The sequence below is a fragment of the Balaenoptera borealis genome, assembly GCF_965194805.1.
Source record: "Balaenoptera borealis genome assembly, chromosome: 5".
In the NCBI taxonomy this organism is placed as follows: Eukaryota; Metazoa; Chordata; class Mammalia; order Artiodactyla; family Balaenopteridae; genus Balaenoptera; species Balaenoptera borealis.
In genome coordinates, this window is record NC_138862.1 from 127809958 (window position 1) to 127829024 (window position 19067).

Genomic DNA, 19067 nt, shown 5'->3' on the forward strand with positions numbered 1-19067 from the left:
CCGGTCATACCCAGTATTCTTAACCTCTTTATTTATTTATTTTTTCAGATCTGTAAGTTTATTTGCTCAATGTACGACAGCTACATAATGACTCACATTCATGATATTCCATCACTGAGGAAAACTGCTAAGAATGGTCCGTGTGTGAAATAATTCCTTAGAGAAACATGGAGTTGGAAAAATAATCACTGATTAGACCTTAAAAATAGTTCACTGCATAACATGACAAAAAGCTCAAAGGCTCATTCAGAGAACATATTCGTTGTTCTCCTACACTGTAATAGTTATAATTTCACCATGACAAACACCAGACATTAAGATTAAGCTGACACTGGTGTTTCTTTTGCTTCCCCCCCCCCTTAAAAACAAAATATATAACTGCATGTCACTATAGCAACATCCAAAACAGATCAGTTTGTTACGATCACTATTTGGTAGAGCAAACTTTACCCCCAAAAGGAAAAATTAAATTAAAAATACTTAAAAAAATTTGAAGACAATTTTTTTTTTGTCATAGGAATACATAACACCTACAGTATAAGTTAATAGATTTCAAGCTACTGTATAGAAATACAACACTAGCATGCACAATATTGTATCAATAGAGTAATGGAGGAGTAATCATTTCACTGGAGAGACAGCATGATAGGCAACTGCATTTCTTTAAAAATAAAGAAAAGAAAGTAAACCATTCAAGCTGCTTAAATATCAAGTCTACCATTCCCTCCTTCATTTTTAGCCCTCAGATATGGCTTTATCTTGCATTATTCTAAAAAGCAGCCAGAGTCAAAGCTGAAATTTAAAAGAAAAATAGGTTTTGTAATTCCAGTGAATCATTTCCAAATGCTACAAGGAAGGACAGAACACTGCTCACTGGACATGAAGATAAATTAAGGAAAGCCCCACCTACCCGCCCCCGCCCCCCAAATCTGTTCCCATCCATGGCATTGACCTTAGGCCCCTGTTAGGGCACAGAAGCTATAAAGCTCTCTTCTGTTAGTCCTTCAGGTAGGTTTGGTTTGTTGGGACTTCCGCTCTAGCGTATGGAGGGGGCCTTCGACGGAAAGTCATGGTGGGTAACTGTGCCACATTACAGAGCATCGTCACACTCTTCTATCTTCACTGTCACCTGGATCCTGGTCAACACGTGCATTTCACAACTGGAAGCTCCATTTTGGTTTTAGCAAAAGCAACTGTCAGGTTTTCCTCAATTACTACTCATTCCTCTCCCTGCCTAAATAAAACAAAGAAACAAACAAGTCTGGTGTCATTACCTGTCTCAGCAGTTCACGCTGTTACTGACCTTATAAAAAAGGCTGAATGCACATGCAACAGGTCGTGTGTTAAGACTTATCCAAAATGAGAACCAAGGACCTAAGGCTAACTGAAACAAACTTGTGGAAACAGCATTGTGGTTTCCTTCAATTCTAAAACGTGTACAGATGGCACAAATCAATTTCCAACTTCTATGCTTTCATTAAAAAGAAAAAAAATACATAGAAAAAGTTTTGGTCAAATAGGAGTTAAGTATTTATTATCTGATAATGATTTTAGTTTATTTTCCTACAACGATTATTTGGGGAAGGAGTGTTTTCAGGGAGGAAAAACTGACACACGAGGCTCCTGAAACTGGACAGAATGTTTATGAATAGAGCTCTTCCTTTAGGATTTTTCTACCAGTAAGCTCCTAGCACCTGAATTTTCACACACTGCACCACAAACTTTCTCAAAACGACCGCCAACTTCTACGACCCAACAGCTTTTCAACCCACCCGAGTGCATGCCATGGGCACAAGGTACAGTAGGGAAGACTCACGTGAGGAGTGAGACAGCAGTGCAGTTCCTGAGGAAGGAGCTATGGCAGCTGAAAAAAATCAGGATTTCTCTGGAAATATCAGCACAATAAATGACATACAGACCTGAATTTTCTCTATTTTTGTGGTGTTTAACGTTTCTATTAAAGTGATTAATCATTTTTGTGATGGATTTAAGTTAAGAAGAAAGAAGGACAAAAACCCCACAGCCATCTGCCAAGCACTTATTAAACAAAACCTAAAGTAGCTTTGATTCTCCTCAGGGAAGCCTTTTGGCCTAGGAGATAGATAACAGCAAAACCAACCTGGATAAGGCTGAATAAGGATGTAAAAGCCAAAATAAGAAAAACACACAATCAATGGCTTGATGTCACATATGGCTGTAATGTAGAAATACTGTAAACTGCAATTCAGTGTTAATACTGTCAACTAATCAGAAACTTCTGAAAACTGGCAAGGCCTAAACCACAAGGATAAATATACCTTATGTTCTAAGTCTATCAGCTTGGGATTTTAACTATTCCATGTCTGGTAGAGTACACCCTGAAAAACAAAATGCATGGCTAAAACAGATGAGCTAGAAAGTACCCAGAACTTAAAAGACAAGAGCATATGTACATAAAAATCCTTACTGGAACCACAGAACTTATTGAATGAGGGCTATTCCGTTTAAGTTTTCTTTTCATCTTAAAACCCTATTTTCTAGCAATAAGTTAAATTAAGGACAGCTCTGCTTGCATTAATCTACAGAACAGTCCATATGCCAGTGTGAGGCTGCTATTCCAACACCAGCACAGCTAGCCTGACTTTCCACTAGTGGTATTTTGGCAAAAATGTCAAAGAGGCGATCAAAGACAAGACAGGTCATGGGTTTCTCCCTAGGAAGGTCATCGCTCCCTTTCCCTCCCCCACCCGACCCCCAACTCATGGGAAAAAAATGAAGACTGCGGTAGTAGCATCAGCGTGTGCTGCCAGTCAACCTGGGGGCCTTAATTGTTGCCTTCTCCACCGTCGTCGTCTTGCTGATCGCTTGTCCAGAGCGTGAGGTTGTCGCGGAGGAGCTGCACGATGAGCGTGGAGTCCTTGTAGGAGTCTTCGTTGAGAGTGTCGAGCTTGGCAATGGCGCCATCAAAAGTGGTCTTGGCCAAGTGGCAGGCTTGCTCTGGGGCGTTCTGGATCTCATAGCAGAAAACGGAGTAGTTAAGGGCCAGGCCTAATCTAATGGGGTGAGTGGGCTGCATGTGCTCCTTGCTAATCTCACGGGCTTCGCTGTAGACCTTCTCAGATGACTCCACGACGGTCGCCCTCTTCTCTCCAGTGGCGGCTTCGGCCAGGTAGCGGTAATAGTCCCCTTTCATCTTCAGGTAAAACACTTTGCTCTCACACTGGGTCTCACTGCAATTCTTGATCAGGTAGTTATCCAGCAGGCTCAGCACATCCTGACATACGGCCTCCAACTCCTTCTCTATTTTTTCACGGTAAGCACGGACCATCTCTATCTTCTTCTCATTACCATCTGCAGATGTCTTCTGCTCAGTGCTACTAATGACCCTCCAGGAAGAACGGCGTGCTCCAACTACATTCTTGTAGGCCACGGAGAGGTTTCTTTCTTCATTGGACAGTGGCTCATTCAGCTCTGTCACCTGCAGGAGCGATGGGCGACTAGTCCCCAAGTCGACCCAGCGAAAGCCCGTGTCTGTGAAGGGGCTGGGGCGAGGCAGCAGGGTCGGGGCGGGGGGTGGAGGAGAAACTCACGTTCTTCATGTCCGCAGCCGTGTCGTCGTAGTGCTCTGCCTGCTCCGCCAGCCGGGCTTTCTGCACCAGTTGCTCGCGGTCCACCATCTTCATGGGCTGGGTCGGGCCGGGCGAGGAGACCGGGGCGGCCTGAAGGACTCGGAGGGCGGCTGCGGGTGCGGCTGGAGCCTGTGTGCTGGAAGGACCGACCCACGAAGCGAGCAGCTGAGGTGACGGCGCGAAGGCTGCGGCTCGAGCTGCGACCGCGGGACCCGGCGCGAGGCGGCTCTTAACCTCTTTATTTTTAATTTTAATTTTTTTAATACAATGGGATAATTTTTTATGCTATTACATCAAAATTTACCCCAGTCTTTTAAGACCCTGCTTAGTATTCCATCATTTGTCTATACTGTAATTTATTTCACATGATCCAGCAATCCCACTCCTGGGCATATATCCAGAGGAAACTCTAACTTGAAAAGATACACGCACCCCAATGTTCACAGCAGCACTATTCACAAGAGCCAAGGCATGGAAGCAATGTAAATGTCCATTGACGGATGAATGGATAAAGATGTGGTACGATGGAGTATTACTCAGCCATAAAAAAGAATGAATTCATGCCGTTTTCAGCAACATGGTTGGACTTAGAGATTATCATACTAAGTGAAGTAAGCAAGACAGAGAAAGACATATATCATATGATATCACTTATATGTGGAATCTAAAAAAATAATACAAATGAACTTATTTATAAAACAGAAATAGACTCACAGACATAGAAAACAAATTTATGATTACCAAAGGGGAAAGGGGGGGGAGGGATGAATTTGGAATTTGAGATTAACAGGTATAGACTACTATATATAAAATAGATTACCAACAAGGACCTACTGTATAGCACAGGGAACTATATTCAATATCTTGTAGTAACCTATAATGGAAAAGAATATATGTATATAGATAGCTCTCTCTCTATATATATATATTTTCTAATCACTTTGCTATACACATGAAACATTGTAATCAATTATACTTCAGTTAACAAAAAAGGGAAAAAATTCAGCTAGTTTAAAAAATAATCAGTCGCATATAATGTATATTTAGTTGTTTCCAATATTTAAATTATAATTATTTATAATGACATCAATGATATTGATATCTTAGAACATTAATCTTTTCCCCCTCATTTCATTATTTCCTAAAGATAAACTCCCTGAAGCGAAATATCTGGTATGAGCATACAAAAGATACATATTTAAAATTTTGATCATATTGTCCGCTCAAAAAGTTAGATCAGCTTATACTCCTGCTAAAAACCAGTATATTTAAATGACAATTTTCCATACCCTCAAAAACTGAGGATTATCAATATTTTATTAGTTTCAAGAAAGAATAGATGGCAGTGATGCCCCATTTTAACCTGCAATTCTTTGATTATTGTCTGCCAAGTACCTTTTTCTGTATTTGTGGACATCTTTATTTCTTCTCTTTCGATTTGCTTGTTCATGTTCATGAGTAAAGTTTTAATCAGATTAATAATTCCATTACAAGGTTGTGTCTTAATATCTTCTTTCAGTGAAATTAATGTCAAATTGGTGGGCAGAGGTCTCTACTCTCCAATTATATATAAGATTAATGCCTCCAATTACTGTCTTAGATTAAAGTACTTTTCAGATTCTTATCTTCTGTGCAACCCAAGGTTTTATGGTATTTTTATTTATTTTTTAGAAGAATGTGAGTGTAGTGTGAAGCTGACTCAGACAGAAATAAGGTTGCTAATGGGGCCTTTGGTAGGGAAGAGAGCTGCATCTCTGTGGGACCTACTCATTGATTCTAAAAGCCAGGCCATCCAGATCTATTTGAAACAGTCTTTGAGGATGTTTATTAAGACCAAAAAGAAGTTTGTTAATGAGACTGAACTCAATTTTTTTGCTGGACACTTAACTTAAATATAAATGTATCCATCTGATGAAACATATACCGATAGGTTCTGTCATCACTTTCAATTTTCTCTTCACTATGGAGCTTTTTGAAAGTCTTCACCTGGGATGAGGAATAGAATGGCCACTCCTGGCCCTTTGGCAGCGACCGGGTTTCTGGGAACCTTTTCTATGTGTCTCCATAGCTCTTGCTGTGCCAGACACATCTTTACATGAGATGTAATGGTGGCACTTGTTGGCTGATCCTTCCTGCTCTTTCTGTCATGTTTCAGTTCAGTGTAAGGGCCCAGTGTAATCATGAGAGTAAAGCTCAGGGATTTTCTTCCCTCCAGTATGTTTTACAAAACACAGTGAAGGAGCTGAACCCATAGGTTACAAACCTAAGACAATTTTCCTTCCCCGGTGTCTACTCAAACCCAGTCTTGGAATAGTCCTCCACTACTCGTGGATGACATCCCAAGCAGACCCTGCTTTCCCAATCATCCTTAGACACAAAAGGTCCACAAATCAGAGACCAAGAAAAGGTCCCGTTTCAGTGATCAGTATGTCCACTCTAACAACGGTGTGTGTCCACTGTTATTTGACACCCACAGATGATCACTTAACATTTCCTCCCTCTATAGGGCCAAATTATTTTCAGTATAATCATTAAAGGAAACAAATAATAACAATGGCCAAAGAAAAAAATGTAAACAGTGCAAGTTTTCTTTTCTCAAACGTCCATATATAATCATGTCAGGAAACAAAAAATAAGTAAAAATAAAACAAATACTACAATACAGGAAAGGGGAAAAGTAGTGAATTAATACTTTCTACTTAGGTTATGATTATTTTAAAGAAAGAAAGAATTACACTGTAGTTTGCACTCGGCTTTAAATTTTAAACCAAGAAAAACTCCAAGTGGTCTCAGAGAATGACAGAATTGAAATAACATGTGTTCTTTGTCTTTACAATAACCATGCTATCATGGCTTATTTCAAATCTACTGATTAAATGCAGGGATATGAAGTACCACAGGAGCTGGAGATATTAAACTGTGCCTGAAGCAAACACAGTGATTCTGAGCACTTAAAATTTACTCTTAAAACAAATGTGTGCAGCTAAGTTCGAGTGTGTTGGGGCCAGCTGGGCAGCAGGAAACTTTCTGAATTAACTTCCAGGCAGAAACTGTTTATTAAAAGAGAAGTCATAAAAATATCCTAATTTGGAGCCTACATATATAATACTCAAGAGTATCCACAGCAATTGTTTAGATATTAGACCAACAAAAGATACTTTTGGGGGGGAGAAGTTTATCATTGACATTCTATAGAATTGTCACATGATGATGATAAAAAGCAGATTGACGTTGATTAGACTTTATTATTGCTTTTAAATTCTCTACAGACGATGCCTACCTGATGCCTTGATACCATATCAGCTCTGGAGCTTGGATTCAACCCTCAGGAAAACATAGGAGAAAGATACGAGTTTCGGTCGTTGAGTGAAATGGGGCTCAAAGTAAAAATTATGCTCAGTTATTAAAGAATGGAAAAAGTTACTCTCTTAAACATCTGAGTCTGTGGCTGGAAATTTGTAGCTTGTTATTCCAGAAACTGCTTGTTGGTGCTTGCTGCTTCTCTTTCTCTCTCTCATCTGAGCCCATATAGTATAGTTTCTGTTGTATGGGTAGAAGAGATTTTTAACTTTTGTTTTGGAGAGAAGAATCACTTAGTAAATGGGATCCAAACCAAACACAGACTTCCCCCCCTCCCTTGGGGTTGGTGGGTGGGGCAGAAGCATGAACGTGTAACCTCAGTACACGATTAGCACAGAATTCAGGGAACATCCATGCTCAATGTCAAGTGGGTCACAGAAGCCCCTTTCATCTCCAATCCCCTCCCCTCTTCAGGGCACTTCACACCCTCATTTTCTTTGCCAATTCCTGGCCTGAGGCTTCTCTCAGGAGCTAAAATGGCAGGTGCCGTTCATTCCCAATGTCTTCATTCTGAAGAGCATTGATTTGAATATCTGTGGCAGCGAGGGAGGGACCTGCAGTCCTAGAGGGGGACTCTTTCGTAGAGCAATGGAAATTTTTCTGAATCCTGAAATCCAACATGGCTTTGCAAGTGACCATGCTGGTGAGTGAGTCTTCAACCAGGATGCCTCTTTGGTGGCGTTTCAGCTCGCAATTAGCTCCAAAGTCCTCAGGGGTTGGCACAATCGGTATGGACCCCCACTGGGTTTGATAACTCTCCAAAGCATCCCTGGGGGTGCCGTGCCCATGCCAAGGAGGCGCTGCAGCCATTAAAGAATGTTTTCTTCCTGAGCTCTGGGGTGCGTTTATCTTCAAGCTAATGTTACGGTTGGCGCTTTCCTTTGCCAAAGCTCCATGACAGCTGGGCCTCTTATTCCTTCCCAGCCTCATCACGGAGTACGAGGAGGGTTCAAAACAAAACAAAACCCTTCCTCTGGTGAGGGGGAAGAGTGCTCGTTGAGTATCCACTAGACTCAATAAGTCAGCCTCATTTCAAAGGCATCTTGTTGACCTATCTCAGGTCCTGCTGAAGCTGTGACCCAGAAGAGGCGCTGGGCCTCTTTTGTCTCCAAGGGCTGACGGGAGGGAAGCTGGCCAGCGAGACGGCGCCCTGCTGGACAATGGGGAGTGGTGACAGAGTGCTCCCATTTATTGGCTGAGCGACTACATCAGTCATTCATTCACAGGCACGAGGTCTAAATTGCAGAACCAATTAACAGCACTAATAGCCCTTGCCTGAATTAATCTTTGAGACAAAGGGAGGAGAAGTGGAAGTGCTATTAGCAAATCAGGCTGTACCATCCCTGCTTTATTGCGCAAATCTCAGTGTCTGTATGTGGCTATTGTGCGCTGACTGCAATTACAGCCCTCATTTAAAAATGATTAAGTGGTTATAATTATTTTTCAATTAAAACTTATATCGTCCATTTATGCAACATTTCAGACTTCAATTACACTTCTTTTGAAAAGTGCCACTGAACCGAAAGATTCCCGTTTCCTCTTTGAACCAGGAAACCTGAAACTCAACCCAGATAGGATTTTGATTTCCGACCTTCAGAATTCATTTTATGAAACGTAGACAGCGTGATGAGAGTTCCCAAGCGATACAGAGATGTGTGGTACCTGCTGGAAGTGACCACCGCCATCCAGGCGGTGGGAAGAGAGAGAGTTCAGGCTCCTCCTGAAGATTTGTGACGACTGAGAAGAGAAGATTGTTCCTGCCATTGGAAGGCAGTGTCACTAGGAGAGGTGATACCTGAGGCTAAATGTTTAGAGGCTCAGCTGTGCTCTTGTGACAGTAATGATTGCTGTAAGAAAGGTGTGAAGCTGTAACAGGGAAGAGCCAATTCTGACTCCATGTTGGATCTGTTTCTTTGACTTTAACCTTTGCTTCTTGTTGCTTTTGTTATTATAATCATACATAATGGTCTGCCTCAGGAAACCCCACCCACCTGTGAATGGCTGCAAGAAAGAAGAAATTAACACATCCCTTCCCCAAGGCTGGCCATTCCAGGAGATGTTTTACAAGACTGATGGCCCTTTTTACTTTACTTCCTCCCCACCTGCCCTCTCTATTCTGCCTTTTTACTTTACTTCCCTCTCTGATTCTATAAAAGAAACTGGCATCCAGACCTGATATGATGGTTCTTTTGAGACACTAGTCTGCCATCTTCTCGGTCTGCCGGCTTTCCGAATAAAGTCGTCTTCCCTGCCTCAACACCTCGTCACCGATTTATTGGCCTGTCATGAGGCAAGCAGAGTGAGCTTGGACTCGGTAACAAAGTTTTGAGCAATCTAATTCATTTGAGCAATCTAATTCATAAAAATTACAGCCATTTCAGAGTTTCCCCCTTAAAACCCATCTCATTTGCTTTTCATGACTTTCTTGAGAAGGAGAGAAAGGAATTGCTAGGCATTACACATAAACCATAGTCGATTTTATCTTTCTGCTGCCCATAATCGGAGTACATCCATGGCGTTGACCCTCAAGGGGACATCATGGATCATGTGTGTATGGTGGAAAAAAAGGTGTGAGAATCTCTGGGGTCTAGAGGTTCCAGTCAGGACTGTGTCCCAGAGCCCTGCTCACCAACTTTAGACCAGAACTGTAAAAAGCGGTTCTTGGCATCAGAGAAGCAGTATAAAGTGTTAGCTGCTAGCCTCATGCTGGCTGACCTTGGCCTCCTATTCTAACTGGATATTCTGAGTTAATAGCCTCAGTTTAATTCTGTGCTGATGAAGGCATGCATGCCACATGAAATAAGTTTAAGACTCACACAATTAAAAGAAATTATTTATAATTCTTACTCCTTAGTAACCAAGTCCTGGTTTCTCTGACCTAATTTCGGCTCAGGTGAGGAAAATTATGTCTTAAGAAATGAAAGGCAATGGCAGTAATGAAATCCGTTATTTTATGTAGTTTCTATAACCCACCTATGATGTAGATGATATAAAATTAAATTTCCAGATAGGATGAAAGAAGTTGCTCAGAGGGCTAAGAATTTTGCCCCAGTCACATAGCTAATAAGTGGCAGAGCTGGATTTACTTGTCCGTCTTGGCACCAGTAACACTATTTCTTAATCACAATAGCTTTATAGAAAGTCTGATATATGGAAGGGCAAGTAACTTCCTGCCTTGCCCCACTGCCATGTCTCAGTCCCACCCTCTCCCCACCTACCCACCTTGCTCCTCTTCTTCAGAACAATCATTGATTTTCTTGGCCCTTTACTCTTACATGTGAATTTAAGGATGAGCTTGTCACATTCCATAAATAAAACCCCTGTTGGGATATTGATTGGAATTACATTAAATTTATAGGTTACTTTGGGGAAAACTTGACATCTTTATGAGATTAAGTCTTCCTGTCTATGAACGTGGAGTATCTCTCTGTTTGCTCAGGTCTCCTTTCATGTACTTCAATAATACTTTATAATTTTTTCATAAAGCACATCTATTTATTCCAAGACTCCTTACAGATTTTAATCTTTTGGTACTGTGAATGGGATCTTTTCCTATTATCTTTTCTATTTGATTATCGCTATTGCATAGAATTTCAGTTGATTTTTGTAAATAACTCCTAGCTCTAGCAAGCTTGCTGAATTCTCTCATTTGCAAATTAATTTCCTCTTTTCAGTTCTATGTTTGTATGAATTGAATTGCTTGTATTCAGTACCATGGTGGATAGAAGCAATGATGGAGGCATTTTTGCCTTGTTCTTGATTTTAAAGGGGCAACCTGTAATGTTTCACCATTAAACATATTATTTGTGTTAGGTTTTGATAAATGCCCTGTCACATGTTAAAGAAATTATTTTCTAAAAGAATAATAATTATTTTATTAGAAGTTACTTTTAATCCTGATTAAGTGTTAAATTTCATCAAATCTTTTCCTGCATTTACTAAGCTAATCACATAGTTTTTCTCATTTAATTTAGTATTGTGGTATATTATATGAATAGACTTCCTTGCATTCCTGGGATATGCCCCATCTTATCGGATTATACTGTTGTATTCAATTTAATGATATTTTACCTAAGTTTTTCCATTTAGTTTTATAAATGAGATCGATCTATAATTCCCTCTCTCCCTCCCTCCCTCCTTCTTCCCTCCCTTCCTTCCTTTCTTCCTTCCTTCCTTCCTTCCCTCATTTTAGTGCTGAGCCTGTGCCCTCCCCCACTGTAACAGTGAAGAACAAGCCTGACTCCATATTGGACCTATTCCTTTAGCTCTCACCTTTGTGCTCTGTTGCCTGTGCTAAGTCTGCTGGCTCTGCACCTTTGTAAAGTAATGTTGCCTGTAGCCTGAAATATACCTAATAGCACATTCTCAGGGCTCTGCTTCCCAGGCTTGACCTTTAATGGTGTAACACTTTTCCATTCATGTAGAGATAAAAAGTTGCAGAACAGAAAATAATGATTGTCTTGTTGGAGGTTTACAGGAACATTGTGACCAGACCTACATGGACAGCTGCAGGACCAAAGGATTCTGGCACCAAGAAGTTTGCAACAACTAGCCACACCCCTCCCCTTTTAGTATAAAAGATGTCTTGAGTTCTAACTCAGGTAAGATGGTTCTGTGGGACACTAGTCTACCATCTTCTCAGTCTGATGGCTTTTGGAATAAAGTTGCTATTCCTTGCCCCAGCAACTTGTCTCTTGGTTTATTGGCCTGTCATGTAGTGAGCAGTATGAGCTTGGACTCGGTAACACCATGAGTTAATTTCCATCATTCCATATTTTTCCATTCTTTGAGACAGTTTATGTGTGATCAAGATAGTTTATTTATCACATACTTATTGAGTATTCAACTATGTGCCAGGCCCTCTTCTAGTTTCTGGTGATATGGTAACGGATAAGCGAAAGTCTCACTTTACACATTCCTTAACACTTTGACCAAACTCCCCTGGCTCCGTGTCTTTGGGAGTGAAGAAGAGTTTTCCCCTTTTCAACTCAATTTCTTTTATAGTTCTTTGGTTTATTCAGGTTTCCTTTTCGTCTTCACTTTGTTTTTTAGATTCTAATATATCTGCTTACTAATATATTGAGAGAAAATTATCTATAATATTAAATTATGATTTTTAGACTCTGCTGTAGATGTAGCTTTTTCTTCTTTTTTTCCTCCACAATATTGCTTATTTCTGCCTTTTCATTCTTACTTAGTCTTGTTAAAATTCTGGTTAAAATTTTGTCTGTTTTGTTATTATTAAACTATTTTTGTTAGTTTTGCAAGGAACCATCTTTTAGTTCCTAATTTCTGCCCTTAACTTTACTATTTTCTTCCACTACTTTTTAAAGGACTTTTTGCTTCTAGCTTCTTGAAATGACCACATAACTAATTTATTTCCAATCTGTCCATTAAAAAATGCATTTCTCTAAATATCATTCCCACAGAAAGGAATCACGGCTTCTTGAAGAATTGCTGAGTCCAGATCTGGGGCAGAAAATGTACAAAATGAGCCTGGAACATCTGTCACAATAGATAACAAAGAAGCTATCAAAGACTACCAGGGTCATAACAATAGGACCCTGAAGCCTAATTAAAGGGGTTCATTGTCATTGGCCAAAGATGGCACAATATGACCGTCAAAAAGAATAATATCTGCAGTGGATTGAAATACATCACGCATATTAAAATCCATGAACTCATAATGATACTAAAAATATCCTTCATGGAATCTTTGAAGTTTGGAGATCAAATTACTGTCCTGAAAACCTTTTAGAAATGGAAAGTGTCAGTATTTATCCTGCTTTTCTGATACAAACCATACCTCGGGGTAACTAAATAGTTGATGAAGGAAAGCTCTTTTTAGAATAATTTTAGTTAATAAATAAAAAATGATATGCTAGGAGATCACCACTTTGTGGCTCTTAATGGTCAAACGAAGGTGGGCAATAATGCCTGATGACTTCTAAAGTCTTCTGAGTTGATGTGCTGGGAGTACACACCACCACCTATGATGTATTCTTGCCAAAAATCCAAACCTTGACCAAATTAGATCTCAACATCTAACTAATAATTTATAGGAAGTACAGGGAAACAAGGAATATGTTAAATATTCCATGTTAAAAACAAGGAACATTCTGACCCCATGAGGGCAGAATCAATAAAATCCAGAATATGGGAAATTCCACAAGAAAAACACCACTTTTTCAACAAATAATTAGTGAGAGAGAGAGAGAGAGAGAGAGTTGAACTTATAGATTAAAAGATACCTAAGGACACGTAAGCCAAATGCAATATATAGACCTTGTTTAGAATCCTTATTCAAACTAACTATATAAAAAATTAATGAGGAATAACTATTAGTTGTTTTAGGTGTGATGACAGAATTGTGGTTTGCTTAATAAAAGAGAGAGATGCTTATCTTTTAGAGACACACACTGAAGGACTTATGGATGGAATGATATGATGTTTTTTACTCCAAGATAGTCAAATGCTAACAATGATTGAAGCTGGATAATGGATACATAGGGTTGCATTATACTCTTCTCTACTTTCGTTTGAATTTTTTCCGTAATCAAAAGGAATGTACCTAAAGTTTTAAATTTGCTCTGCACTGGGACATGGAGTGTGTGAGATTTTGTGTGAGCCCTTTAAGAACAGAGTCTCTGTTTCCTACCTCCTTCTGGCTCTCCCGTACTCAAGCCCCACTGACCTTAAAAGAAAGATGTTCTGGGGCCTTGTCTTCCTGGTGCAGGACCCCAGGGCTGGGGCCCTCAATATGGGGCTTGGATCCCTCGCTAGTTGGGGAAAACCTTTCCAGTGGTGCTTATCCTCCCATTTGTGGGTTCCCTACCTGGGGGTGTGGGTCTTGACTGCACCACATCTCCACCCCTCCTATTCATCTCCTTGTGGTTCCTTCTTTAGATCTTTAGCTGTGGAAAATCTTTTCTGCTAGTTTTCAGGTCATTCACATCGATAGTTGGTCTGTAAGTAGTTGCAATGTTGGTGCGTCTTTGAGAGGAGGTGAGCTCTGGGTCCTCCTACTCTGCCATCTTGGCCACCACTCTGGATTGTTTGTCTGTTTGTTTTGATATTGAGTTGTATAATTTCTTTATATAATTTGGATATTAACCCCTTATCAGATATATCACTGGCAAATATCTTCTCGCATTCAGTAGTTTGCCTTTTTGTTTTGTTGATGGTTTCCTTTGCTGTGCAAAATCTTTTTAGTTGGATGTAGTCCCATTTATTTACTTTGCTTTGTTGCCTTTGCCTGGGGAGACAGATCCAAAAAAATATTCCTAAGATTGATGTCAAAGAGTGTACTGACTGTTTTCTTCTAGGAGTTTATGGTTTCTGGTCTTATGTTTAAGTCTGTAATTCATTTTGAGTTCCTTTTGTATATGGTTAAAGAAATTGGTCTGGTTTCATTCTTTTGCATTTAGGTGTGCAGTTTCCCCAACACCACTTATTAAAGAGACTGTCTTTTTCCCATTGTATATTCTTGCCTTCTTTGTTGTAGATTAATTAACCATATAACATTGGTATATTTTTTGGGCTCTCTGTTCTGTTCCATTGATTTATATGTCTGTTTTTATGTGGGTAACGTACTGTTTTGATTACTATAGCTTTGTGGTATAGGCTGAAGTCAGGGAGCATGATACCTCCAACTTTGTTTTTCTTTGTTATTGTTCATTTCTAATTTAATTGTGTTATATCAAGAAATGTTGTCTGTATAGTATTGATTTGATTCTTTAAAACTATTTTAGATTTCTCTTGTCACCTAATGCAAGCTCAAAATCAATTTAAAAAGTAATGAAAAAATAAGTGTTGCATTTAAATTTGTAAAGAATATGTTATTTATTTTGTGGGTTTAGAATTCTCATATCTATTAGATCAAGTTTCTAATTGTGTTGTTCTTTATTCTTACAATGTTTTATTTGTTTGAGCTATTGTTTTCTGATAGAGCTGTGTTAACATTTTCTACTATGATTATAAATTTTAACATTTTCTTTGAAATTAAAAAATTTTTATGTTATACATATTGAGCCTATGCAGTTTATTTTACTTGATTTATTATATTTTGAGCCTAATTTGGTTATCTATCACTGTAAAACAGAGCCGGCTTAGTGGCATAACACATAATATTTTTATTATCTCATGAATTCTGAGTCAGGAATCTGTGCAGGGAATATTGGTGATGGCCTGTCTTTTCTCCTCAACCTGTGGAGCAAATGACTCAAATAGCTAAGCACAGGGATCACCTGGACAATTCTTCACATGAAGTCTAGGGCCTGAGCAGTGGTGACTCAAAGGCCGAGGCTAAGGTCCAAGACACCTACACATGGCCCTTTATGAACCTGACTTTTTCATAGCATGGCATTCAGCTGGGTTCTGAGAGGGAGCACCCCAAGGAGGAGAGTCTGGAGAGTGGGTTTCAAGAGAACAAGGAAGAAATGCAAGCCTTCTTCTGATGGTGCCCCTCAGAAATCTCATAGCGTCTGTTCTGTTTCATCTTATTGGTTTCAACCCAGTGATTAAAGCCAACTCAGATTTAAGGGCAGGGAAATCAGACTCTATCTCTTCATGGGGAGTAACAGGGTCACACTGCAGAAGATCATGTGGAATGGGAGATATTTTTGTGGCCAACTTTGGAAAACACAATCTGCCTCAGAGCCCATGTTGTTTGGTGCATATCTGCAGCCTTTATTATTCCACATATTTTGTTTGAATGTTCCTTTTATTATTCCTTGTGTTGCTCCTTATTTTTATTAATCTTAAATTTTTTTATGCAATTAATATTGCTTGCCTAGTTTCCTTTTTGGTAATATTTGCAAGATATATCTTTTTTGATTCCTTTATTTTTCCATCTTTCTTGAGGTTTTATTTTAGGTTGGTCTTTTAAAAATACTTATAATCTCCATCACTTAATTGGTAAATGTAATAATATAATCTGTTTACATGTCTTGTGATTCCTAATATACTTTAGTTAATTCCACTATCTTAGAAGAAGGCCTGGCATATAGTAGCTTCTCAATATTAGTTACTGTTATTGTTACTGCTGCTGCTCCTACTACTACTATTACTATTATAACTCTTATTCTTGAATTCCATTTCAGAGCCCTTAGTCATGAAACCAGAGAGAAGAACTTCCTCATCTTCTTTTTACTCATTTTCCAAACTTCTCTACTGAAAAATGCTGTGCCTGCATCTCTATATGGTGAGGATGTTCTTCAGAGACTTTCAGTGCTTCCTGATATCTGGCTGGGGAAAGACAATTTCTTTCCTGGACCCATAACCATGGGGAATTTTCAGCACAGGCTCAATGTCAGATACTATAATTAAGAACAGAAGTTTAGAATTATTTTATCACTCACTAACTGTTTGACTTTGGACAAGTTACTTAAACTTTCAGAACCTCAGTTTTTCATACCTGGAATCTGAAGATGCTGATTGCAATGAAAAGTAAATGAAATAATGTAGACTGCTTATCACAGTGATTTTAAGTGGAAGATATAGTTATTAGTATCATTTCCAGGGGCACTTTCTGAAGGAAAACTCCAAGTCAGGCCCTAAGCTGAGGCCTGGGTACTGCACTCAGGAACCCACTAGTGGGCAGGGGAGTAAGCTTCCAGCCCCTTCTCCCTCATGGGGACACACACCTTGTCAGGGCTCCTTCTCAACTGGTCTGCAGGTAGACATTGCCATCTTAGATTCATGACATGAAGTTAATCCAAAGATCCTTTCCCAGCAGTGGTCTCATTTAGGGTGTGAGCTGCCCAGCGTGAGGTCTCTAATCACTTTCTTTGAAAATGAGGTTCAGCAGCATGCAAGGGCCTCTATGGGTAACAGAAGGGCCAGCATGCTTGCTTAAAACTGAATTTAGCATTGTCACTTTATTCTTTTTGCCTTCAGATGCCAGCGAGTTGGCTTCACTGGGGCTGATGGGCACATCATAGTTACAGGTTCAAGTGGGGCTGAAATTCAGCAGCTTTTTGCTCCAGTACTCATGCACCTGCTGGGCTGGGCTGCACCAGGCAGGGTGGGGGCTACTTCTGCATAGTAAAGTCCCCAGAGTATCAAGGATAAGCAGGGATGTGCCTGAGAAGGTTGACTCATGCTACCACCTTCCCTATTTCTCTCTCTCATTGACGGTGGAAGTGTCCATGGTTCTGATGAATGCCACAGGGTTGGAAGGATGCTTGGAGCTAGTGGTGCCTCCCTCTCCCTTTCAGCTGTCTTTGTCTTTCAGTATCCTTAGCACAGTCTCATCCGAGGTGGGACTGACAATGGAAACCAGCTCCGGAATTTCTTTCAGTCTGTATGGACACCTATTGTGTATCATCAGCAGTAATGTTCTTTATCAGAGGCTACCTGATTCTCTACCCCATCTCCCTCCTCCACCAGCCATGGGCACATTGCTTCTCAAGCTTGTTGTTGGCAACCTGTGCCAGGCTTAGAGTAGGTGCAGCCTTGGGAAGGGTAACACATTAGTAAAGTCCAGTGAGCAGCCTGTCAACTGAACCGGTACCCTCAGAGTTTCCAAGAGTGTAGCTGAGCAGCTACCAAGAGTCCTGTCATATTGGGAAGAGCACGCCAACACGTTTCAAATTAAGTATATGTGATACCCTGGGTCTTTTCCATGTTCTCTATTGGTGCCATAGAAATCCCTTCTTTTACCCTTAAATAACTTCAAAATTATTTTTAATATAAAAGCACATCTTTCCTTAAAATTCTGAGTTTTATAAAGACATGATTAATATTTATTGACTACTTAAACACTTGCCAGATATTTTACACACGCTATCTCATTCAGTTCTCACAACTGGGTGAGGTAGTGATTATTGCCCTCAGTTTACAGATAAAGAAATGGAAAAGAGATTAAGTAAGATGCCCAAAGTTACACAGCTAGCAACTGAGGTACAGAAAAGTCAAGTAATGTTCCCAAGGTCACATAGATCTTAAATGTTATCATGGAGGCTTGAACTCAGATCTTGTGATGTCAGATAAAATATTCTTATTGTAGCACATAACTAGCCTTTCATTTCTGTTCCCTAGGTCACTTAATCTTTCCTGGTCATCCATCATAATTAATCTCATACTAATCTTTTCCTCTCTATTCACTCTTGGGAGTTCAACAAGCACTGGTTGACTGACTCTATGAACCAGCTGGGCACTGAGTCACTACTTCCCAAGACCTCTCCTCATGGGGACCCCTTCCCTTGCTCCTACTTTACCTTCTACTTCCCTTGTAATTATTTGATTAATATCAATTTTTCCCTAGACCATAAACTACACTCACTGTGTATGGCACAGTGCTGGGTACATTGTAGGTGGTCAGAATTTTTTTTGTCGAATGAATGAATAAATGAATAAAATCCTCCACCTGACACTCATGTCCATACTCTTGATCTTGCCTGTCTCATTTTATCTGCTGCTCCATTTCAACTTGAGCCTTCTGCTCTAGCCCGCCTGGTCTTTTCCCTACTTACATGCTCCTTGCTCCTGTCATTATGCATTTCTCTTATGCTGTTAGTCCTGCTTGAGATATCCTCTCTCTGTTCTGTGCACATAAATGTTTTTCCCCACCAATGCGGATCACCTCGCCAGCCCTCCCATGAAGACTTCTTTGAACGTTCAGGCCATCACAGACCACTATTTTCCTTTTTTTATGGCTAACCATCTTTATTCGCCTTTCCAAGTAAGATGGTAAACTCCTTGATTAAGAACATGTAGTATGGGGCTTCCCTGGTGGTGCAGTGGTTAAGAATCCGCCTGCCAATGTAGCAGACATGGGTTCAAGCCCTGGTCCAGGAAGATCCCACATGTCATGGAGCAGCTAAGCTCATGCGCTACAGCTACTGAGCCTGTGCTCTAGAGCCCACGAGCCACAAATACTGAGCCTGTGTGCCACAACTACTGAGCCCATGTGCCACAACTACTGAGCCCGTGTGCCACAACTATTGAAGCCCACACGCCTAGAGCCCATGCTCCACAACAAGAGAAGCCACCGCAGTAAGAAGCCCGCACACTGCAATGAAGAGTAGCCCCCACTTGCCTCAACTAGAGAAAGCCAGCAGGCAGCGACGAAGACCTAACGCAGCCAAAAATAAAAAT

At 40.2% G+C, this 19067-nt stretch overlaps 1 protein-coding gene across 1 annotated transcript; it reads right to left on the reverse strand.

The window, feature by feature from the left end:
* Positions 1-27: 27 nt before the first annotated feature.
* LOC309629261 (14-3-3 protein gamma-like) lies at positions 28-18648 on the reverse strand. Its single transcript, XM_082393054.1, has 2 exons — positions 3570-18648; positions 28-3457 (listed from the first exon to the last, which is right to left on the reverse strand). Exons 1-2 carry the CDS (start codon positions 3660-3662, stop codon positions 2804-2806), a joined length of 747 nt encoding a protein of 248 aa, XP_082249180.1. The 5' UTR covers positions 3663-18648; the 3' UTR covers positions 28-2803.
* Positions 18649-19067: the final 419 nt, after the last annotated feature.

Coding starts and splice junctions, on each gene's coding strand:
- LOC309629261 (XM_082393054.1), bottom strand. CDS start 3,662: ATGAAGATGGTGGACCGCGAGCAACTGGTGCAGAAAGCCCGGCTGGCG. Junction 3,458..3,569: donor CGGCTGCGGACATGAAGAAC/GTGAGTTTCTCC, acceptor TCGCTCCTGCAG/GTGACAGAGCTGAATGAGCC.